Source organism: Anolis carolinensis, unplaced genomic scaffold (assembly GCF_035594765.1).
Source record: "Anolis carolinensis isolate JA03-04 unplaced genomic scaffold, rAnoCar3.1.pri scaffold_18, whole genome shotgun sequence".
Lineage (NCBI taxonomy): Eukaryota > Metazoa > Chordata > Lepidosauria > Squamata > Dactyloidae > Anolis > Anolis carolinensis.
In genome coordinates this window covers 5,106,877-5,131,853 of record NW_026943828.1, presented here as the reverse complement: position 1 = coordinate 5,131,853, position 24,977 = coordinate 5,106,877, and the positions used below count along the sequence as shown (strand labels likewise).

Sequence of the window (24,977 nt, the reverse complement as noted above, 5' to 3'; positions counted from 1 at the left end):
AGGAAATCTCATGTATTGTAAGTGTTAAATTATTCTGCAATATACTGTAGTATTACAACTATTTATCATTATAATATGATTATATTATAGTATTATTATATATTATTATACCCTTGTAATATATTATTATATTATTATCACATAGTATTATAATATTATTATATAACAATGTATTGTAACACTATAATAATGATAACCTGGCGTTGCCCAGGTTCTTTGACCGAGTCAGTGTTTCAATCATCCCAAAGGCCTGAGGTTGTGTCTGAACTCCCAGGATCTCCCAGGATCCTCCTCGGTGGCGGAAGAGCGAGAGGCGGGGCGAGTGTGCTCAGAGGCCTCCCGGGTGGGGCTGGGCGCCCTCTCTGGCGGGAGGGAGAACTGCAACTCCCACGGGCCAGCCCCTCCCCTCCCCTCCCCTCCCATTGGCGGAGCCAGTCCCGGGGGCTCCGTGTGCCGAGGGCGGGCCAGGCCCATCCTGGGTGGGGGTCCCGGTGTCCCCGGTTGAGGGCGAACTACAACTCCCAGGAAGGAAGGAAGGAAGGAAGGAAGGAAGGAAGGAAGGAAGGAAGGAAGGAAGGAAGGAAGGACAGTCTGCGGCTTCACAGGCCTCAATCGGCCCACGGAAGCCCCGCCCTGCCGCCCGTCAATCAAAGGAGGGGGAGCGGCAGGCAGCTAAGGGGGGCTATTCAGCATTAAAAACGTGCTGAAAAAGCCAGCTTATACTTGAGTATATACGGTATTTGTTTGTAGTTCTATCATTACCATTAGAAACCTTTCTTCTGTCTTAACCATTTGAGGGTGCCAGAGTTTGGGGAGATAGAATACCAGGCCATTTCTTTTGGAAGTTCCCTCTGATGCCAGTTCTTCTCCCGGTCGTTTTTGTTTTCAGCCTTACAGAATCAAAGGGTAACATTTCAGGCCATCTGGAGACCCCTTGAAGGCTTCTTCCAAAAGGCATCCAGGGAAGACCTTTTCTCTCCATGGTCTCCAGTTTTCTTAAGATTTCCTTGAGCCTAGCTAGTTCTTGTGTTGCTGAAAGTCTTCCCCTGGATGGAGGAAAAAGAAGGAAAGGGGGAAGTGGGCAAAGGGGAAAGGAGTTGGCAGGAAGGAGGCTTTGTGGCTGGAGCGGTGCCTGTCTTTGCGTCTCATCATGGGCTCTACCGAGGGAATGCATGGCCTGGATGGAACGTAGTTCAGCATGGACTCATTTTGTGAAGATCCCAACAAACTTCAATTTGGTTTTGAAATTAGCCAGTTGGAAATGCAGGTCCTTGTGAGTTTGGAAGATTCATTTCGGAAATGTGGCCGGAGTGACCCTTTGAGATGCTGAGGAAGCAAAGTTGGGAGTCCCTGTGGCAGGGGAGATAAGGACACAACCAATAAAGAAATCCTTGTTCCTTTGAGCATTTAGCACAATGCTGGTAATTCATGGAAACCCATGATCCAGAATACGTTACACCCTTGAATGTTGGGAGGAGTTCTGCTGCCTGCCTGCCTTCTGTTCCTTTAACCACGTTTGGGTCTGACCCAATGAAATGGGTGTGGCCCTCCAATACGGGAAAAGGGTTCAGTCCCTTCCTTTCGTGATTCCTTCCTTCTCTTATCCTCTCCTTCTGTGTTTCCTCCCTTCCATCTTTCCTTTCTTCTTTCCTTTTTCGCCTTGTTTGCCTTGAGCCAGAGGTATGCGGCTTCATGTCTAACCTTTTGCTTCTTCTTTATTGACCAGGACGTGAGAGTTCTCTGGAGCCACCCCTGCCGTGATGGGAAACGAACCAGCTTCTAGTCGATATTAAGGATTTTGGAAACCAAAGTGCAGTAAGGAAACCAGTCCTCTAGGAAAAAGGATTCCTCTCAAGGGGCTGATCCTGCAGAATTCCTACATTCACTTTGGATTCTAGAGTAGAACCATAGAGTCGGAAGAGACTGCATGAGGCACCCAGTCCAGGCCTCTGCCGTGCAGGAAAAGCGCAAAGTACCCCTGACAGATGTGCATCTGGCCTCTGTTTAAAGGATTTCAAAGGAGCCTCCACTACACTCTGAGGCAGAGAGTTCCACTGCTGAACAGCTCTTACAGTCAGGAAGTTCTTAATGTTCAGATGGAATCTACTTTCCTGTAATTTGAACCCAATGCTGTGAGTAATCAGAAAGGGAAAAACAAGAATCAAGTGTCCATATTGGAATTAAATGTACATAGCACTGTTGACATGGAGGAAAAAGCATATAAATGTATCGAATGTGGAAAGAGCTTTAGTCATCATGGAAACCTGAAGAGACATCAAAGGACTCACACTGGGGAGAAATCCTATAAATGCCTGTAGTGTGGACAGAGCTTCACTCAGAGTTCAGGTCTACGTTCACATCAAAGGACTCACACTGGGGAGAAACCCTATAACTGTCTGGAGTGTGGACAGAGCTTCACTCAGAAGGGACACTTACATACACATCAAAGAACTCACACTGGGGAGAAACCCTATAACTGCCTGGAGTGTGGACAGAGCTTCACTCAGAAGGGAAGCTTACATACACATCAAAGAACTCACACTGGGGAGAAACCCTATAACTGCCTGGAGTGTGGACAGAGCTTTGCTCATAGTTCAGCACTATATTCACATCAAAGGACCCACACTGGGGAGAAACCTTACAAATGCCTGGAGTGTGGACAGAGCTTCACTCAGAAGGGACACTTACATACACATCAAAGAACTCACACTGGGGAGAAACCCTATAACTGCCTGGAGTGTGGACAGAGCTTCACTCAGAAGGGAAGCTTACATACACATCAAAGAACTCACACTGGGGAGAAACCCTATAACTGCCTGGAGTGTGGACAGAGCTTTGCTCATAGTTCAGCACTATATTCACATCAAAGGACCCACACTGGGGAGAAACCCTATAAATGCCTCGAGTGTGGACAGAGCTTCACTCAGAAGGGACACTTACATACACATCAAAGAACTCACACTGGGGAGAAACCTTATAACTGCCTGGAGTGTGGACAGAGCTTTGCTCGTAGTTCAGGACTACGTTCACATCAAAGGACCCACACTGGGGAGAAACCCTATAAATGCCTGGAGTGTGGACAGAGCTTCACTCAGAAGGGAAGCTTACATACGCATCAAAGGACTCACACTGGGGAGAAACCCTATAACTGCCTGGAGTGTGGACAGAGTTTTGCTCATAGTTTAGGACTACGTTCACATCAAAGAACTCACATTGGGGAGGAACCCTATAACTGCCTGGAGTGTGGACAGAGCTTTACTCAGAAGGGACACTTACATACACATCAAAGAACTCACACTGGGGAGAAACCCTATAACTGCCTGGAGTGTGGACAGAGCTTTGCTCGTAGTTCAGGACTACGTTCACATCAAAGGACTCACACTGGGGAGAAACCATATAACTGCCTGGAGTGTGGACAGAGCTTCACTCAGAAGGGACACTTACATACACATCAAAGGACTCACACTGGGCAGAAACCATAGAAATGCATGGAGTGTGGACAGAGCTTTTCATGGAATAGACATCATAGAATTCACCCTGGAGAGAATGGTATTAATTGACACCAGAGTGTCATTCTATAATGTACAAAAGCAACTCTTGCAAATTTTGGAAATGCAAGCTCAAAGTTGGGACATTTCATCACATGTGGTGTATTGTAGAAAGATTGAACAGTGTTCAATCCCCTACAGTGTTCCCTCACCTATCACGGGGGTTAGGTTCCAGGACCACCCGCAATAAGGGATGCTACATATTTATACATTATTTTAGTATTTATACAGTATTTTAAGTCTTTATCAACCAATTGTGTGTTGAGAAATCGCCTCCTTCTCCTCCCGTTGCCGCTTGGGCTCCTTTTCTCTCCCTTCGGCTTCTCCTTCCTCCCTTCCTCAGGCTGTAAATTGTAATTTTTTATGATTTATAATATTCTTTTAGAGTTTATTGAAAAACCGCGAAACAGAGAATTTGCAAACAGTGAAACACAAAGTAGTGAGGGAACTCTGTACGTTCCATTCTGGAAGTAATTATATTATCTAAGGGGCGTAGAATAATGAGAAATAATAATTAACAGATAGTCACGTATCCATGTCTGTTTGTTAGTTCAGTTGTGTGTCTATGTAGGTAACTCATTAGTCTGTTTCTTGTTTAGTTTTGTATCTCATGTAGTAGTTAGTTTAATGTGCAGTTGAAGCATTATATATAATTTCTGCCTTTTTGGTATTGTTGCTTTTAATATCTATGTTTTTTTATTTTTGCAAAAAAAAGGGGGGGATTTATAAGGGTCAAAACGGCTGAAACTGGAAGGGTGGGTAGACCTGGTTTTAGCCCAATGTGGATGAGCTCCCTCTATCAGCTCCAGCTCCATGCGGGGACACGAGAGAAGTCTCCCACAAGGATGGTAAAAACATCAAAATATCCGGGCATCCCCTGGGCAACGTCCTTGCAGACGGCCAATTCTCTCACTCCAGAAGCAACTCCGGTTGCTCCTGACACGAAAAAAAAGCCCAAAGTGGGGTTTAATGTTTAATCTAGAGCGCCTTTGAAGATCATTTCCTTCCTCGGTGTTGGTGGCATGGGTTTGGATTCAGTTGTCTTGCTTCAGACATTATTATTCCTATTATGCTTTATACAACATGTATTCACTGCTTTGATCACCATCTATTCTTTTTCACTGTCTTGTCTATCCCCCAAACCCTTCCAGTATGTTCTTTTGATCATCAGGGTTGTGTGTGCAAAGTTTGGTCCACATCCATCATTGGTGGGCTTCCGAATGCTCTCTGGATGCAGGGTGAACTACAACTCCCACACGGGTGGGTCGGTCCCCAAAACCCTCCAGTATGTTCTGTTGGTCCTGGGGTTTCTGTGTGCCAGGTTTGGTCCTGATCTGTCATTGGTGGGCGTTGCAGATCCAATGTCAGCTGGATTCAGTGCTCTCTGGATAAGGGTGAACTACGACTCCCACATGCCAAGGTCAACCACCCCCAAAACTCACCTGTATGCACAGTGGGCCATGCTGGGTCTTTGTGCCAAGTTTGGTCATTCACTTGTTTTGTTCTGAGCCCAAAGGGTTCCTGTTCTTTGGATGCCGAGTGTTCAGGGAAGAGTGAGGTCCGTGAGATCCAGGAGGCCCTTCAGAGACCACGTCTGGTTGCTTTGCTGAGAAGTCATGCAAACACGTTCACACAAAAGGGAAGGTTGGAAGATTTGGTTCATACAGATTTTAAGTTAATCACTTTTAAAAAATAGAAGATAAAATTTGGAAACTTGAATTATTAAGTCTGGAGTTGAAAACATGACACAATTCAGACAGTGGTTTGTGACACAACAACAACACTTCTAGTGAACTACAGCTCCCACCATGGTGGTCAGTTCCCCCCAAACCCCTCCAGTATATTAAGTTAGTCTTGGTGGTTCTGTGTGCCACGTTTGGCCCCGGTCTATTGTCGGTGGTGGTCCCAGTGTCTCTGGATGCAGGTGAACTATAAATCCCAGTATCTACAACTCCCAAAGGCCCGCCCAAAGCCTACCAGTCTTCCAAATTGGCCATATCGGGTACGCTTGCCAGGGATATCCGCACCAGGCTTATCTTACCTTTGATACACAAGCACCCAGGCCATTCAGGACACTTTTATACCTCCCTGCTACTTGTGGATACTCATTCAGCTACAACCGACAATGTTGCAAAGTTTTGTGCCTACAAAGTCCGCCAGGGGATGACGGTCCCAAAAGTGACCCATGTCTCCAGTGATCCTCTCTCTTGGTTCTATAACTGGCTGATGGACCTCTGCATTGTATGTTTTGCCCCGTTTCCCCTTCCGCTCCTCACCCCCCCCCCCCCGGTTATTGTGCTTTAATGTCTTTATATTTTAAATGTACTAAACATACCAAGTTTGTATGTAACTGTGACCTTTATCTCCTGTGCTGGTCTATGACCGAAATAAATGATTGGATTAGAAATTTCCGGGCTGTGGCGCAGGCGGGAGATCAAGCCAGCTGCAATTAACTGCAATGAATCACTCTGACCAGGAGGTCATGAGTTCGAGGCCCGCTCGGAGCCTATGTTTGTTTGTCTTTGTTCTATGTTAAAAGGCATTGAATGTTTGCCTAGATGTGTCATGTGATCCGCCCTGAGTCCCCTTCGGGGTGAGAAAGAAGGGCGGAATATACATGCTGTCAATGAATAAAATAAATAAATTTGGTGCAAATCTATTGTTGTTCGCATTGACAGTGCTCTCTGGATGTAGGTGAACTATAATTCCTATCAATCAAGGTGACTTTCCCCCAAAGCCATCCAGGGAGGGAGGGAGGGGGGAGGAGCTCCGTTGATGGACAGGACCGGAGGAGGGGCAGGACGGGAAAGCCATGGTCATAATAATGTAATGATAATAATAACAACAATTACTTTAAAAGAATACAATAATATATAATAAACATATTATCATAATTATTATATCATACTTATAACTTGAATTTGGTCAAAGCACAGGACAGTATATTTTGGACAAGGGTAGATTTGTGTGAAGCCCAAAGGAGTGGATCGACAACAGATCGGACAGGATAAGATCATTATAATATTTATTTATTATAGCAGGCACCGGAGAGCCGTGTCGTGTGCGTGTCGTGGGTCCGGTCATGGCATGGCGTGTGTGTGCCACGTGTGTCTTGACCTGGGAGGCGTCTACGGACAAGGCCGGCTCTTGGGCTGAGAAACGGGGAAGAGCCCCAAGGGCCCGAGTCAGGCTGGACCGCCCTTCATGTCCGGGGAAAGCCCACAGCTTCACTCAGACAGCCTTCAAGGTTTGCCCGGATCTGCCCCGGGATCTGCGGGACTCTCTGCCGAAGGAGGAGGGAGTTTGAAGAATTCGGCAGACGGGACTCGAACCCGCGACGCCCGCTCTCTCTCTCTCTCTCTCTCTCTCTCTCTCTCTCTCTCTCTCTCTCTCTCTCGTGCCTGAGCCGCTTGACCCATCGCGCCACTCAGCTCTGCGGGGAGAGGGAGGGGGCGGGGCTCTGACGTCACCAGAGCCAGGCTGGGAGGGGCGCCCTCGAACGGTCTCTGTGCTGGGCGGGGCTTCGAGAGGCAAGGCCCCGCCCTCCCCTGCTCAGCCAATGAGGCCCCTCCCTTCCCCTGCCAGGCCAAGGCCCCGCCCCTCCCTCCCGTCTCTCAAAGGGAGAAGCCCCGCCCCCCTTCGGGACGGAATGAACCCTCGCCACGCCCCGCCCACGCCCTGACGTCACTCCCTCCGACGAAGAGGGGGCGGGGCCTCCATCCTGCCCTCAGAAGCCGCCTTCTTTCTCGCCCGTCCTGGTCACCCGTCCATCAAGGCCGGAGCCAATAGGGGCCCGCTCGTGGGCGGGGCGTCACGGACTCGGCCAATGGGAGGGCGAGGGGCGGAGGAGGGGCGGGGCTTCTTCCTGGCTGGGCCTGCGCAGAGCCTCTCTCGCCGCCATTGTTTTCTGAGGCGCTTCCTCTGGAGCCGCGAAGGAGGGAGAGAGAGAGAGAGAGAGAGAGAGAGAGAGAGAGAGAGAGAGAGAGAGAGAGAGAGAGAGAGAGAGAGAGAGAGAGAGGTTTGTGTTGATATTTATATTGATATTTATATTGATATTGATATTCTCTCTGGATTGCGTGTCTCTCGGTCTCTCTTTGGGGAGGGGAGGGGAGGGGGCGGGGCCTGCCTCCCTCCCGGAAGAAACGAGGCCTCAATGGCCGCCAAGGCCTCCCCCTCCCCCCTCCCTTCCCTTTGGACTTGTTTGTTTATGTGTTTATTGTTTACTGCATTTCTATCCCGCCCTTCTCACCCCGAAGGGGACTCACAGCGGCTTAGCAATGGTATGTACATACAGGACAATAGATTATTAGCAAAGCACAAGATCAGCATTATCTATGACTATATTGTACTATACTGCAACATTACATGTAATAGGTAATATACAATTATAATAGTGTAGTATTATTGTATTGTATTACATTATATTGTACGTATATACTATAATATATTAGCATAGCACAATATCAGCATTATCTATTACTATATTGTAATGTACTGCAATATTACATGTAATATGTAATATACAATTATAATAGTGTAGTATTATTGTATTGTATTACATTATATTGTACGTATATACTATAATATATTAGCATAGCACAATATCAGCATTATCTATTACTATATTGTACTATACTGCAATATTACATGTAATAGGTAATATACAATTATAATAGTGTAGTATTATTGTATTGTATTACATTATATTGTACGTATATACTATAATATATTAGCATAGCACAAGATCAGCATTATCTATTACTATATTGTACTATACTGCAATATTACATGTAATAGGTAATATACAATTATAATAGTGTAGTATTATTGTATTGTATTACATTATATTGTACGTATATACTATAATATATTAGCATAGCACAAGATCAGCATTATCTATTACTATATTGTAATGTACTGCAATATTACATGTAATAGGTAATATACAATTATAATAGTGTAGTATTATATTGTATTGCATTATATTGTACGTATATACTATAATATATTAGCATAGCACAAGATCAGCATTATCTATCACTATATTGTAATGTACTGCAACTGGTCGGTTGATGTCAGTTGATTACGTACTTTTATGATGTTTTTCTTTTTCTTGTTTCAGTTGTTTTCATTGTATTGTTTATTTGTTATATGTTTTTAATTGTGTTATAATAATAATAACAACAACACCAACTTTATTTTTATATCCCGCCTCCATCTCCCTGAAGGGACTTGGGGCAGCTTACACAGGGCCAAGCCCAAGTGGTACAAACATTGTAATAAAACAAATTGATAAAACATAATAAAATTACATTAAAAATAAAACATGGCTTGATAAAAGACCTGAGGACGCTCATAAAAATGACCTGGAGGCCTTGTTTATGCTGGGCTTGGTCTCCATGCAAGCTGCCCCGAGTCCCTTCGGGGAGAGAGATTGTGGTGGGATATAAAAATAAAGTTGTTATTATTATTATGTACATACAATATATAGATGTCACTATCTATATTTTCCAATTCCCAATCACTTCCTTGTTCCTTCCTTCCTTCCCACCTCACTCCATTCTTCCTTCCCTTCCTTCCTCCTCCCTTATTGTTATTTATTTATTTATTTATTAATTATTATTATTATTAAACTTATGTACCGCTACTCCCGGTTTGGCTCGGAGTGGTTTACAAAAATAGATTAAAACAATACACTTGGCTTTAAAATAGCAATAAAAACAATAAAAGCAACAATAAAAACAGACATAGCCCTGAGTCTTTCACCCATTGAACGCTTGTCGGAAGAGCAAGGTTTTGCAGGCTTTCCGAAAGGCAAGTAAGTCTCGGGTGGTTCGAGTTTCCACTGGCAAGGCATTCCATAATTGAGGGGCTACAACCGAGTAGGCTCTCTGCCTAGTGGAAGACAAATGTTAGGGACTTCAAGCAAATTTTGGTCTTCAGACCGAAGTAATCTCTGGGGTTGGTAGGGTGATAAGCGGGCCCTCAGGTACGCTGGCCCCAGACCATGTAAGGCCTTGAAAGTTAGTACTAGTATCTTGAAAGTAATCCGGTACTCAATCGGTAGCCAGTGCAGCTGTTGAAGAATTGGGGTGATACGCCACCTCGCCGGCACCCCAGCGAGAAGACGAGCCGCCGCGTTTTGCACCAGCTTCAGTTTCCGGATCACTGACAGAGGAAGGCCAATGTAGAGGGCGTTACAGTAGTCGAGCCTCGAGATGACCGTCGCCTGGATCACCGTCGCCAGGTCGTTCCTAGATAGGTAGGGAGCCAGTCGCCTAGCCTGGCGTAGATGGAAAAACGCAGATCTGCTCACAGCAGAGACCTGGGCCTCCATTGTGAGCAGAGGGTCTGATAAGACACCAAGACTTTTTACAGAAGATGACGGACGTAGTGTCTCACCATCCAGGGTAGGCAGCTGGATCTCCCTCCCACCCGGATGGCCCAGCCAAAGGATCTCCGTCTTCGCTGGATTCACCCTCAACCTGCTGGCACGCAACCATCCAGTAACGGCTTCAAGGCACTGATGGAAACTATCGGGTACGGAGTCCGGCTGGCCCTCCATCCTCAGAATGAGCTGAGTGTCATCAGCGTACTGGTGGCACTCGAGCCCAAACCAGTCGGGCAAGCGGTCGCATATAGATGTTAAATAATAGAGGAGAGAGAATAGCTCCCTGTGGGACCCCACAAGTTAGCGGAGACCACGCGGAAACCAACCCTCCCCTCACCAAATGCTGCTGTGAGATCCAATAACACAAGCAGCGCTGATCCGCCTTGATCCCTCTGGCAGCGAAGTTGGTCTGTGATGGCGACCAGCACAGTCTCCGTCCCGTGCCCCCTACGGAAGCCGGACTGGAAGGGATCAAGTCCGGCTGTGTCATTGAGGAACTGCTGCAACTGTTCCACTGCTGATCTCTCAACCAGCTTGCCCAGAAACGGAAGGTCCGACACTGGGCGGTAGCTAGCGGGAAGCGAACGATCTAAGTCTGGTTTCTTCAGCAGCGGAGATACTGATGCCTCTTTTAAACCCTCTGGAAAAACTCCTTGCTCAAGGGAGCTATTTATTATATTCAACAGAGGTTCACGTAATCCATCTAGGCAGGATTTTACTAGCCAGGAGGGACACGGATCGAAGGAGCAGGTGGTCGGCCTAGCTGCAGTCATGATCCTGTCGACAGCCTCTGCATCCAGCGGGGTAAACCGGTCCAGGATGGGCCCAGAGAGTGGCCACGGAGTCTCAAGTTCAGTTACTGTATCCATCGTGGCAGGGAGTTCCCGACGAAGAAGCGAGATCTTGTCTGCAAAATAGCTCTGGAAAACCTCAGCAGAAGGAGCCAGGTCATTATTGTTTGGAACAGAAGGGACCTTTGTCAGGGATCTAATGATCTTAAATAATTGTGCTGGGTGTGAGCTTGCAGACGCTATCAAGGAAGCATAATACGACTTTTTTGCCTCGGTGATAGTCTGCTCATAAGACTCTCTGGACTTCTTATAAGCTGATTCCGATTCCTCATCACGGCGTTCCCGCCACATGACCTCTAGCCGTCTCTTCTCCCGTTTCATCGCACAGAGCTCCTCAGTGAACCAAGGAGACTGATTCTTACGGGGTCGGAGAAGGCGTCTAGGTGCGATCTCATCGAGTGCATTGGATAATTTGGTGTTCCATGTATCCACTTGCACCTCCAGTGAGTCGCTGACAGGTTCTATGGCCTTTAGAGCATTCAGGAACCTGACCGGTTCCATTAGTCTCTTTGGGCGAACCCAAATAGGTTTGGCGCCCAGGTTGGGTGGGTTGGTGTGCTCTATACGGATTCCTAGGGCACAGTGGTCCGACCATGGAACCTCCGAAACGGAGGTTAGGGTCACTTGGATTCCAACCCCAAAGATCAAATCTAGTGTGTGGCCAGCCTGATGTGTAGGCCCAGTATTATAAAGTGAGAGTCCTAGTGTCGCCATGGTCGACACTAGGTCTTCAGCTGCTGAGGAGAAGGAGCCTGCATCAGCATGGACATTGAAGTCCCCCAAAACAATAAGCCTGGGGAACCTCAAGGCCCAGTCCGACACAACCTCTAGCAGCTGTGATAGGCTGTCCACTGGTGCATTAGGCGCACGGTACACCAGTAGAAAGGCTATACTCTCCTGTGAATCCCACACAAGGCCAACGCTTTCCATACCAGAGATGTTTGGAGTGGGAGCCGCCCTCAGAGATAAATTTTCTCGTGCGAGCATTGCCACTCCACCCCCCCCCCCCCCCCGTCTCCCGGTCCGCATCTGGTGGGTGATAACAAAATCTGGAGATGATAATTCCTGGAGGAGGACCTCATCACCCTCCTGCAACCAGGTTTCTGTGATACATGCTAAGTATGAAGAAGTATGAAGTAATGAAGAATAATTTAGGTAAACGTAAAGGTTCCCCTCCCCCAGTGGCGCAGCGGATTAAACCGCTGAGCTACTGAACTTGCAGATCCCTTTCTTGGGATTGCGGTTTCTATTGTAGTTGGACAGTGGCCTGAAATTATACTTGACTGGATTTGCGCTTTTGAATGAAGATTTACTTAATATTTAGTGATCCAAATGATATCAATTCTTGAGTATGACTTGTGTCTCTCTATCAGAGAAGAAGGTTTCGTTCTTTTCTTCTGGGTGTAAGAACCTCCAGAGATCTATGATTGACAGTTTTTCTACCCTAATCCAGAAGCATTTTTCCTTGATTCTCTTGAATTGGCTTTATAGTTTTTCAAAATCCATATTGAAATCCACAATAGAGTTGCAGTCAATATCCTCCATCTCTTTCCAAAAAGTTTCAAAGAAAGAAGCTTTTGCATAGTTAGAAGCATAAATATTGACAAGTGTTTTCTTTGTTTGTAATTTTATCATGGCCATTAGAAATCTTTTTTTTATCTTAACCATTTGAGGTTGCCAGAATTTGAGGATATACAATAACAGGCCATTTCTTTTGGAAGTTCCTGCTGAAACCAATTCTTCTCCCACTCTTTTTGGTTAAAAGTATTTCCTGGCCTGTTGTTTAAGGTGTGTCACCTGCACCACTATTATATTAGCATTTTAAAATATAATTTTAATTGACAAAAATATTTATTACAGTGTTATAAAATGAGAATATCGGGGACAGGAAAGGGTCCTGGATAAGAGTAGGGACAACTACCACCTGGGTGAAGGTGATTTTTTTTTCTCGGGGTATAAGGTAGAACATGGGATGGAAAGAAGGGAAAAGACAGAGAAGGGGATTTTGTTGACCTCCAATCTTCTTCACTGGGGTTTAAAAGTCTGCATTTCATCTATTATTTAATTAGTGGGTCTCCCATTCGTCCTTTCTCCAGATGTGAACAATGCAGTGGGCCTTTCCGCACACAGAGTGCTCACCGGGAGGGAAGAGACGCGGCCGGCGGAGACCTTTCCCGTTGGGCACAGCTTCCGACCTTTGCCGACCACGTCTCACCCCTCCCGGCGGTGTAACTTGGTAGAAAGTTGCTAACCACCATTACTAACAGCTTCAGGACCTTTCCTGTCCCCCCTCAGCCACTTAAGTACCTGGAGGGAGGGCCCAAGTTGACCCGCGCCTGATCTACCCAGGGACTCCATTATGTTGGATGAGCCAGACTCTACTGTACTGACTACTGGGACTCAGTGCTGCAGAATCCTGGGAGCTGTAGCTTCATGTGGTGTCTAAATGTCTCTGCTACAGAAAGCTCTTGCCTTCTTAAACTACAACTCCCAGGAATTTGGTCTCAGTGAGCAGTTAAAATGGAGTCACGCTGCATTAGTGGCCCAAATCAGGGAAGCCTTACAGAATCAAAGGAAACCATGTAGGCCTTTTGGAGACTCCTTGAAGGCCTCTTCCCTCCCAAAGGCATCCCGGGAAGACCTTTCCTTTCTTTGCACAACCTCCAGTTCCCTCTTGATTTCCTTTTGCCTGTCCAAACTTGCAGGTCGTGTTTTGATTGACAGGAGGGGCGGACGGGACTGGCTTATCTCCTCGCCTTGCTCTTTCCTCGCTGTTCGACTGAGGGAATGAATGGCCTGAATGGAACTTCGTTCAGCATGGACTCATTTTGGGAACATCCCAACAAGCCTCAGTGTGGGTTTGAATGAGCCGGGTGGGAAGGCAGATCCTTGGTCATTTGGAGGATTTCTTCGTCCCCAAGCTCGTATTATATAATATGCGCCAGGTTATGCATATATAGGGTTGTTGTATGTCTTTCGGGGTGTGTGGCCATGTTCCAGAAGTATTCTCTCCTGATGTTTCGCCCACATCTATGGCAGGCATCCTCAGAGGTTGTGAGGCATGGATAAACTAGGCAAGGAAGGTAAATATATATCTGAGAGTCCAGGGTGTGACAAGAGTGTCAGTTGGAAGCCAGCATTAATGTTGCAATTAATCACCCTAATTAGCATTGGAAAGGTTTGTCTCTTGCCTGGGGGGCATCCCCTGTTCAGAGTCATTAGTCGTCCTTGGGGCTCCTCTGCCCTCAGAGTGTTGCTTCCCATTTACTGTTCTGAGTTTTTTAATACTGGTAGCCAGATTTTGTTCGTTTTCATGGTTTCCTCCTTTCTGTTGAAGTTGTCCACATGCTTGTGGATTTCAATGGCTTCTCTGTGTAGTCTGACATGATAGTTGTTGGAGTGGTCAAGCATTTCTGCATATATAGATTGTATAATTATATATACAGTATATTACTAGCTTGGGTCCCCAGCGTTGGCCCAGTTATTCGAAAAAGTAATTTTTTAATTGTACAAATTCATGGTTCAGGCAATCAATACCAGGCAAAATTCTGGAAAAGATCATTAAGGAAGTGGTCTGCGAACACTTAGAAACAAATGCGGTCATTGCTAATAGTCAACACGGATTTACCAAAAACAAGTCATGCCAGACTAATCTGATCTCTTTTTTCGATAGAGTTACGAGTTGGGTCGATACAGGGAATGCTGTGGATGTAGCATATCTAGATTTCAGTAAGGCCTTCGACAAAGTCCCCCACGACCTTCTGGCAAACAAACTAGTAAAATGTGGGCTAGACAAAACTACGGTTAGGTGGATCTGTAATTGGCTAAGCGAACGAACCCAAAGGGTGCTCACCAATGCGTTGTCTTCATCATGGAAAGAAGTGACAAGTGGAGTGCCGCAGGGCTCCGTCCTGGGCCCGGTTCTGTTCAACATCTTTATTAACGACTTAGACGAAGGGTTAGAAGGCACGATCATCAAGTTTGCAGACGACACAAAACTGGGAGGGATAGCTAACACTCCAGAAGACAGGAGCAGAATTCAAAACGATCTTGACAGACTAGAGAGATGGGCCAAAACTAACAAAATGAAGTTCAACAGGGACAAATGCAAGATACTTCACTTCGGCAGAAAAAATGGAAATCAAAGATACAGAATGGAGGACACCTGGCTTGACAGCAGTGTGTGCGAAAAAGACCTTGGAGTCCTCGTGGGGAAGAAGTTAAACATGAGCCAACAATGTGATGCGGCTGCTAAAAAAGCCAATGGGATTCTGGCCTGCATCAATAGGGGAATAGCGTCTAGATCCAGGGAAGTCCTGCTCCCCCTTATTCTATTCTGCCTTGGTCAGACCACACCTGGAATCACACTGTGTCCAATTTTGGGCACCACAGTTGAAGGGAGATGTTGACAAGCTGGAAAGCGTCCAGAGGAGGGCGACTAAAATGATTAAGGGTCTGGAGAACAAGCCCTATGAGGAGAGGCTTAAAGAGCTGGGCATGTTTAGCCTGCAGAAGAGAAGGCTGAGAGGAGACATGATAGCCATGTACAAATATGTGAAGAGAAGTCATAGGGAAGAGGGAGCAAGCTTGTTTTCTGCTGCCCTGCAGACTAGGACACGGAACAATGGCTTCAAACTACAGGAAAGGAGATTCCACCTGAACATCAGGAAGAACTTCCTCACTGTGAGAGCTGTTCGACAGTGGAACTCTCTCCCCGGGGCCGTGGTGGAGGCTCCTTCCTTGGAGGCTTTTAAGCAGAAGCTGGATGGCCATCTGTCGGGGGTGCTTTGAATGCGATTTCCTGCTTCTTAGCAGGGGGTTGGACTAGATGGCCCATGTGGTCTCTTCCAACTCTACTATTCTATGATTCTATGATTCTAGGTGTTTCTCACTTTTAGCTGCCAGAACCTCCATGCCATCTTGCATCGCAGCTTTCTCCATTTTGTCGGGTATTCTTCTGGTCTTGCACTAACTGCTGGCATGATACTCCTGGTGGCTGACATCTGCTGTCGAGCATTCCTTAGAGCAGATCATTCTCATTTCCCAGCAGGAGGGAGTCCTTGCTGTCCCAGTCGGTGCATGGGTCCCTGTGCTCACTCTCTCTGTGTAGGGCCGTGGGCTTTGTCCTTCCCCATTCTAGCTGGTGGGGCCTGTCGGGACTGTCCTTTCTCTCCCTGGGCCGATGTGGCTCCCTCCAGCACTCTGCTGCTCGACGGCTTTCCTTCCCGCATGGGAAACAAGGATCCCGTTGTCCTTTTCTTTCCTGGCTGCTCAACCATCCTTGTGGAGGATTCTGTGGACCTCCTCCTCCCAAGGCTATTGCTGTCAGTCCTTGGAAGGTGTAGGACACAAAGGTAGGCTCACACAGCTGGGGCTATGGAAACTTTATTGAATCCGCCTTGCCAAGATGATCACAAAGCTTACACTGTCCCTTTTCCGCCAGCCCCCCAGTATATCAAGATGCTTCTTCCCTCCCTCTCCCACGTTTCCCCCTTCCCATTCACACCTTCCCGTCAACAGTTCTTTCCCATGTTTGAAACCCAGAGCAGGTCATAAATCAGTCTTTCCAAACAAATGGTCTTCCTCTTCCGGCTCTCCCCCCCCCTGCCCCTTTGCTCTGGTCGGATGTGAAAAGGTCAGTTGGCTTTTTGCATCCTGACAATTGCGGTGTTTCTCCTGATGACGCCATCCCTGGCTCCTTGTCTCACTTGCTCTTTGTCATACTCCACTCTCCCCGCTAAGATGATCCATTCCTCTAGAGACCTGGGACTCCTTGGCCCACAGGATACTGGGTCAAACTCTGTGGTCCTCTATTCTCTCACAAATTTAGTGACTCTTCTGGGTCTTCTCCCAGAAATGACGGGTCGAGTGCTAGGGCAGCCATGAGAGCTGCAGCCCCACAGGGGGAGAACTCCTGCGGGGTTGTCTCTAAGGCCTCGCTAGGTGTCCAGTCTCTGACATCCTGCTGCTACACACCTCTCATTGTTGGTAGAGAAAGAGCCTTTCGAAGAGACAGGGCTTAATGTCAAAGAAAGTTGCTTCTAAGCTCTAACCCTAATGCACCAGGTTATATCTCTTCCCTGTTTCCTTTCACCGCCTCATTGTTTACACATTCCCATGGAACCTAACTGCTGTCTCCATAACAACCATTATGGTTACCTTCCCTCTCCCACCCTTGATCACCCAGATGGTCATCATTAACAGCTTCTTGTTCACAGCTCTTTGATGGCATGGTCACTCCTAAGGCTTCCTTCGAAGATAGAGTGATCCATGACAGCTGATGCCTTATTGAATGGCAACTCCCAAAAATTCTATAGTATTGATCTATGGCAGCTGAGGTTGGACTCAGTTTGTCTTTGTTCTACATGGTAGGTGTGTCCCAGGTCAGGGAAGCCTTTCAGAAGCAGAGAACAGCATTTTGGACCTTGTAGAGGCCACTTGGGGCACTTCCAGACAGCACTAAATCACGGGTTTTAAACAGGGGCAAAAGATCCCAGAACTTCAGAAGAGGTCCACATACAGACCTGTTGGTCCTGGGATTTCTGCCTCCATTGTCCAGACTTGCTGCTTTGTTCCGAGAGTTAGAGGCTCCCAAAATGGTTGCTGCAGGACTTCTGCCTGAAACCTCAGCGGGTTTTTTTTTTAAAAAATGGCAAGATGCAGATTTGCAGAGATTCAGATATGCGGATCACTGCAACAGTTCCGTTCTTTGTCCTGGCCAGAGAAACTGCCCTCCAAACGTTTCATGAAGTATTTGCCACACAAACAAACCTAATGGGGCAGGGCCACCTTGCCCAAGTCAGCACTGCACAATAAAACAGGAACAGGCAATTGTAAGCCAGGAACAGAAGTTTGTCATTATCTCCTACTTTTACAGCCTGGCTGCCTGGCCATCTGTCCAGACAGATTTGGTTGTGTACTTGTGGCATCGAACAACAGGGCGCTGTTCCTAGGTTCCACATGACTTTCCCTATTAGCCACCTGCATGACCTTGTCTCTATATATTTACATTCCTCTCCTCCCAACAGCCCGTAGTAAGCATTTGTCATTTACGTTACCCATGTTGTCAGCACACACCCAATGAGGAACCAACATGTATAGCCTGGCAATATCATCATGTTGTTCCCTGGCGCAAGTACACTACAAAACCTGTCTTCACCGATGGCATACAACAAAGTGTGAGTAATTATAGTAAAGATGGCATTCTGTTCCTGGTTTGAAAGTGTCTGCTCCTGTGTCATTGTGTACTGCTTACTGTGAAGGTACTTGTTGCACCCCAGGAACTCGATTTTTCGGCCACAACCTTCATTAAACAGGTGAAGGGTGAAGTTCCTCTTCCCTGGCCAAAGTTTTTGCCTTCTTACTCGAGTGTCACCTTCCTTTTAGGAACCAACCAATCATGAACAAGCATCTAAAACCCGGGAACAAACCCAGTTCAAAAATCCTGTGATTTCCGATTCCAGGGACATGCAGACATGCGAAGATCTGGATATTTGGCAAAAACCACGATATTCCCACACCTGGAAATCTCACGTTTTTTGCCTTTTCTAGCGGTTGCTTTTGGGTTTACAGGGAACGGTGTCTGGCCACCCTACTGTTTACTACGGAAGCTCCTGGGATGAAGGGACTGTCTGGACGGGCCCTTGGAGGCATCCTCCAAAAAGTATCCAGGCAGCCTTTTTTCCCCACAGCCTCTGTTTTTCTCAAGATTTCCTTTTGGTTGGCCAAATATTGAGGCCCATACTTTTATTTAATGCCGGGGGAGGGGGCAATTGAATTATCTGCTCCCTCCCTTTTCCCTCTGTTTTGCTCATGCTCAGTAAGTCATTCGTGAGGCATCTTCCAGGACAGGAATGGACAGAGTGGGTGCCGTTCTTCCCCAGGTTGGGATTTAATGGCTTAGATTATTGCAGACACGTTCCTACAACCCTGTGCACATAACCCGTGTTTCTCTCAATCGCCTTCACCTCCTGAAAAGCCTTTCCCCACAACAGAGGGCAGGAAATAGAGGCGGAAATGGACAGGGGTGGAAAGGGCTGGGCAGGAAGGAGGGTTTCCCGACTGTGCTGTGCCTGTGAATTTGCATGCCGTCCTGCGGCTCAACCAAGGGAGTGAACAGCCCAACGGGGACTTAGTCCAGGCGAGACCAGTTCTGTGGACATCTCAGCATGCCTAAATGGGGTGTTGAATTTGCCAGGCAGGAAGGCAACGTCTTTGGGAATTTGGGGTTCCTTTGAGAGATGTAGGAAATGTGGTGGCAGCAGAGGTCCAATTTGGGATGCACAGGAGACGGACCTGGGATCCCTTGTGGCCTGAAAGGGAACCTGAAATTCATGAAATCTTCAGTAAAGGGATCATTGTGCCTCTTAAGATTAAACTTATGCTGGTAATTCAAGGAAACCCATTATTCAGAGTGAATGACGTCCTGTCTATGGTCTGTTTGACTGTCTGCCTTGTGTTTCTTTAGCCATGTTTAGGTCAAGCCAACAAAACCAATGTGGTTCTTTAGTATTGTACGAAGGTCCCTTTTTTCTTCCATCCATCCCTCTTTCCTTCCATCAATCACTCATTATTTTCATCCTCCCTCCCTTCTTTCCTACTTTCCTTCTGAATCCATCCCTTATTGTTCATAAATCTGTGATCACCTTTGCTTGTTTCTGTGTGTCCTTGAGACCCTTTATATCTCCATTTCTGGGTAGTTCAATTTTCAACACGAGCCATGAATGGAAAAGAGGATCATCTTGGAAATAAAGGAAGTTTTCAAGTTCATGTTTAACCTTTTGCTTCTTTCTTGATCAGGGAAATGAAGTCACCACAGGCATAAAAAGAAAATATCAATATCTAGGGGAGATTGAGGAATTTGGAAACCAAAGGGCAATAATGAAAGAAATCCTGTGGAAAGAAGAAATCCTCTCTAGGTGCCAATCTTGTGAAACTCAATTTTGACCAGAAAGAAAAAGGGAACACTCACGTGTCCATATCACATAACTGTCGACATGGAGGAGAAACCCTGTACATGCCTTTAGTGTGGAAAGAGATTCAGTTGGAGGAGCAGGCTGCTACTGCATGAAAGGACTCACACTGGGGAGAAACCCTATAACTGCCTGGAGTGTGGACAGAACTTTGCTCATAGGGGAAGTCTAGTTTCACATCACAGGACTCACACTGGGGAGAAACCCTATAAGTGCCTGGAGTGTGGACAGAGCTTCGCTCGTAGGGGAAGTCTAGTTTCACATCAAAGGACTCACACTGGGGAGAAACCCTATAAATGCCTGGAGTGTGGACAGAGCTTCAATGATTGTTCAGGTCTACGTTCACATCAAAGGACTCACACTGGGGAGAAACCCTATAAATGCCTGGAGTGTGGACAGAGCTTCACTCATAGTTCAGGCCTACGTAGACATCAAAGGACTCACACTGGGGAGAAACCCTATAAATGCCTGGAGTGTGGACAGAGCTTCAGTGATTGTTCAGGTATACGTTCACATCAAAGGACTCACACTGGGGAGAAACCCTATAAATGCTTGGAGTGTGGACAGAGCTTTGCTGTTAGTTCAGATCTACGTCCACATCAAAGGACTCACACTGGGGAGAAACCCTATAAATGCCTGGAGTGTGGACAGAGCTTCACTCATAATTCAGCTCTACATTCACATCAAAGGATTCACACTGGGGAGAAACCCTATAAATGCCTGGAGTGTGGACAGAGCTTCGCTCATAATTCAGCTCTACGTGCACATCAAAGGACTCACACTGGGGAGAAACCCTATACATGTCTGGAGTGTGGACAGAGCTTCACTGAGAGGGGAAGTCAACGTTTACATCAAAGGACCCACACTGGAGAGAAACCCTATACATGCCTGGACTGTGGACAGAGCTTCGCTCGTAGGGGAAATCTAGTTTCACATCAAAGGACTCACACTGGGGAGAAACCCTATAACTGCCTGGAGTGTGGACAGAGTTTTACTCAGAAGGGACACTTACATTCCCATCAAAGGACTCACACTGGGGAGAAACCCTATAAATGCCTGGAGTGTGGACAGAGCTTCACTTGTAGTTCAAATTTACATAAACATCAAAGGATTCACACTGGGGAGAAACCCTATATATGCCTCGAGTGTGGACAGAGCTTTGCTCGGAGGGAAAACCTAAGTTCACATCAAAGGACTCACATTGGGCAAAAACCGTAGAAATGCGTGGAATGTGGACAGAGATTTTCATGGAATAACATTATACATAAACATCATGGAATTCATCGTGGAGAGAATGGTGTTAATTGACCCCAGGGTGTCATTCTAATATGTACAAAAGCAACGCTTGCAAATTTTGGAAATGCGAGCTCAAAGTTGGGACTTTTCTTGCAGTGGCAAGAGTATGGAAAGGAAAGAGAACTCCAACAATAGAAGAATGGATTTTAAAAGTACTTGACATTATACAAATGGACAATCTAACGCAAAATATAAGAGATGGGAAAAATTAAACGGACTGGACAAAGTGTTGTCGAAGGCTTTCATGGCCGGGATCACAGGGTTGTTGTATGTCTTTCGGGCTGCAGGAGTCTACCGGATACCATGCAGCTGTGGACAAGTCTACATAGGGACCACCAAACGCAGCATTGCCCAAACAAGAGTCAAAGAACATGAAAGGCACTGCAGACTAAGTCAACCAGAGAAATCAGCCATAGCAGAGCACTTGATGCATCAGCCTGAACACAGGATATTATTTGAGAACACAGAAATGCTGGACCATTCCAACAACTATCATGTCAGACTACACAGAGAAGCCATTGAAATCCACAAGCATGTGGACAACGTCAACAGAAAGGAAGAAACCATGAAAATGAACAAAATCTGGCTACCAGTATTAAAAAACTCTAAAATCAAAACAATAGATGGGAACCAACAGTCTGAGGGCAGAAGACAGATAATGACTGAACAAAGGATGCCCCCCGGCAAGAGACAAAATCTTTCCAATGCTAATTAGGGTGATTAACTGAAACATTAATGCTGGCTTCCCAGTGACAAAGGACTTGCCACACCCTGGACTCTACACAGATATATGTTCTTTCCTTTCCTTACTTAGTTTATCCATACCTCACAACCTCTGAGGATGCCTGCCATAGATGTGGGCGAAACGTCAGGGAAGAATACTTCTGGAACATGGCCACACAGCCCGAAAGACATACAACAACCCCGGACTGGACAAACTTTACAGAAAAAGAAAACTGGGCTTTGATATAGATCTGTCTTAGATATAAAGACTATACTAACGAAGGACTGAAATAAACAAACAGGAAAAATCAGGAAACTGAAGGAAGATTCTCCAAAGCACAGATGGGAAGTCAACTCACTATATATATAATCGTTTTCCTTTTTTCTTTTGTTTTAAAATATTCTTATATTCTATATGTGTATGTGTATATATATACACCTTTTTTCTTCCCTTTTCTTTGTCCTCTGTAAGCTATTCACTCTACCTTTCTATCTACCTATACAATGTTCTCCCACTTTTGATGTAATATACCACATAAATCAAATAGAAATACACACACAACAAAGTTGGGACATTTCATCACATGTGGTGTATTGTGGTAGAAAGATTGAACTAAAATACGTTCCATTCTGGAACGTAATTGAGGTTAAATGAAACTAGAGTTTTATATGTTGAGAATGTTGGATGATCAATTAGAATGAAAACATGGATAGTGACTGCAAGATACTAAAGTGAGATTTGACTGTAAACAAGGATGGAAGGAATGTTTGATTCCAAAGCAAAAAGAATGGCTTATGAGGATCTGCAAATTAGCCAAAGTGAACAAACTGACAACAACATGGGCAAATGTCAGTTGTAATATTAATTGGAAGAGTGTTATCAGAAATAGAAGTGTGGTTATGTTATATTATCTGAAGGGAGTAGAATAATGAGAGATAAAAATTAACAGATCGAATGAGGCCTTTAGGCACGTATCCCTGTCTGTTTGTTAGTTCAGTTGTGTGTCTATGTAGGTCACTGTTTTGCTGGTCTGTTTGTTTCTGCATTAGTTTTGTATCTCATGCAGTAGTTAGTTGCCTGTGTAGTTGAAGCATTATATATACAGTAGAGTCTCGCATATCCAACCTCTGCTTATCCAACGTTCTGTATTATCCAACGCAGTTTGCCTTTTAGTAGTCAATGTTTTTGTAATCAATGTTTTCAATACATTGCGATGTTTTGGTGCTAAGTTCATTAATACAGCAATTACTACATAACGTTACTGTGTACTGAACTGCTTTTTTCTGCCAATTTGTTGTAAAACATGGTGTTTTTTATCAATGAATTCTCTGAGTGCCTTTTTCTCTGGCTCTGACATTACACATAGTTTTGGTTTTGGTAATTTGGCGTTTGTGTCTATTTCAATCGCACAGTCAGTTTTCCTATGGGGGGGCGGGTAATTGGTCACTCTCTCTTTCGCTGAAAACATCTGCAAAATCCTGATAAACTTTGGGGATGTTCTCCATTGGCACATCTTGTTCTCCATTGGCACATTAGCACCCCTTCCGGCTTTAATTCTCTTATGCGCCTCAGAGAGCTCTCAAAGTTGCAAGTCCCATCCCAGAATGTGTTTACGGGCGTTCAAAACAGATCTTGGCCATTTCCCGATAGTTCCAGCCGTTAAGGACAGTTTTGTACTTCCCTGCTACTTGTAGATACTAATTCAGTTACTACTGACAATATTGCGAAGTTTTGTGCATCCAGGGGATGACTGGTCCCAAAAGTGACCAATGTATCCAGTAATCATCTCTCTTGATTCTATAACTGGCTGATAGACCTCTGTGTTGTATGTTTTTGCCCTGTTTCCCCTTCCGATCCCCCCCCCCCCCCGTATTGTGCTTTTGTAACTTTATATTTTAAATGTACTAAATGTACCAAGTTTGTATGTAACTGTGACCTTTATTTCCTGTGCTGGTCTATGGCCGAAATAAATGACTGGATTTGAAATTTGGTGCAGATCCATTGTTGTTTTCATTCACAGTGCTCTCTGGATGTAGGTAAATTATAATTCCTATAAATCAAGGCAACTTTCCCCCAAAGCCCGCCTGCATTTTTGTTGGTTGTGGGTGTTCTGTGTGCTAAGTTAGGCTCAGGGCCATCCGTGGTGGGGTCCAGAGTGCCCTTTGGCTGCGGGTGAACTATAAATCCCAGTACCTACAACGGCTGTATATCAAGGTGAATTCCCCCACAAACCTCTCCAGTATTTTCCTTTGGTCATGAGGGTTCTGTGTGCCAATTGCGGTCCAGGTCCATTGTCAGTGGGGCTCACAGTGCTGTGTCTTGATGCAGGGTGAACTACAACTTCCACCATGTGGAGTCAGTCCCCAATTGCGGACCTGTGTCTTCAAGGGTGTTCTAGCGCAGGCTGTAACCCTATAACCTCTTTGGCCTTCTGACTGACCAGGAGGACCTCCGTCTTGTCTGGATTCGGTTTCAGTCCATTCGCCCTCATCCAGACCGTCAGAGCTGCCAATCACCAGTTCAGGACCTGAGCAGCCTCCTGAGCGGGAGGAGGAAAGGAGGAGCGGAGGTGGACGTTACCTGGGAGCGCATGACATTGAACTCCAGAACGCCGGATGATCTCTCCCTGCGTCTTAATGTAGATGTTAAACAACATGGGGAGAAGACTGAACCCCACGGGACCCCACAAGAGAATGGCTGTGGGGCCGAGCAGGTGTCCCCCAGCAACGCCTTCTGAGAGCGACCTTCTAGGAAGGAAAACTGCCACCAAGCCCTATTCCCATGAGGCATCCCAGAAGGAGACCGTGGTCTACGGTATGGAAGGCCGAAGAGAGGCCCAGGAGAACCAAGAGGGACACCCTCCCCCCGTCCAGTTCCCTGCTGAGATCATCTACTGAGGAGACAAAGACTGATTCAGTTCCATGACCCGTCCTAAAGCCAGACTGCGCCCGATCTAGACACTCAGTGTCTTCTAAGAACACCTGGAGTTGCGAGGCCACACCACGTTCCATGACTTTGCCCAAAAAGGGAGATTGGAAACTGGCTGGAAGTTGACCAATTGAGTGGGGTCCAGGAATGGTTTGTCAACAGCTTCCTTTTTAAATTACAGCTTCATTTAATCCGGCTGGACTCTTGCCTTCTTGTAAGGAGGCCTTAACCACCACCACACAGAGTCTCCTTTGTCTCCACAAAGCA

The 24,977-nt window shown here is 46.1% G+C and overlaps 1 protein-coding gene and 1 pseudogene across 1 annotated transcript; both read left to right on the top strand.

Annotated features, from left to right (window-relative positions):
- Positions 1–263: 263 nt before the first annotated feature.
- LOC134294674 (zinc finger protein 84-like) lies at positions 264–6,203 on the top strand (annotated as a pseudogene).
- A 12,865-nt stretch (positions 6,204–19,068) lies between these two features.
- LOC134294636 (zinc finger protein 135-like) lies at positions 19,069–23,772 on the top strand. Its single transcript, XM_062966221.1, has 2 exons — positions 19,069–19,176; positions 19,817–23,772. The coding sequence occupies exons 1-2, from the start codon at positions 19,069–19,071 to the stop codon at positions 20,978–20,980; spliced, it is 1,272 nt and encodes a 423-aa protein (XP_062822291.1). The 3' UTR covers positions 20,981–23,772.
- The last annotated feature ends 1,205 nt before the right edge of the window (positions 23,773–24,977 follow it).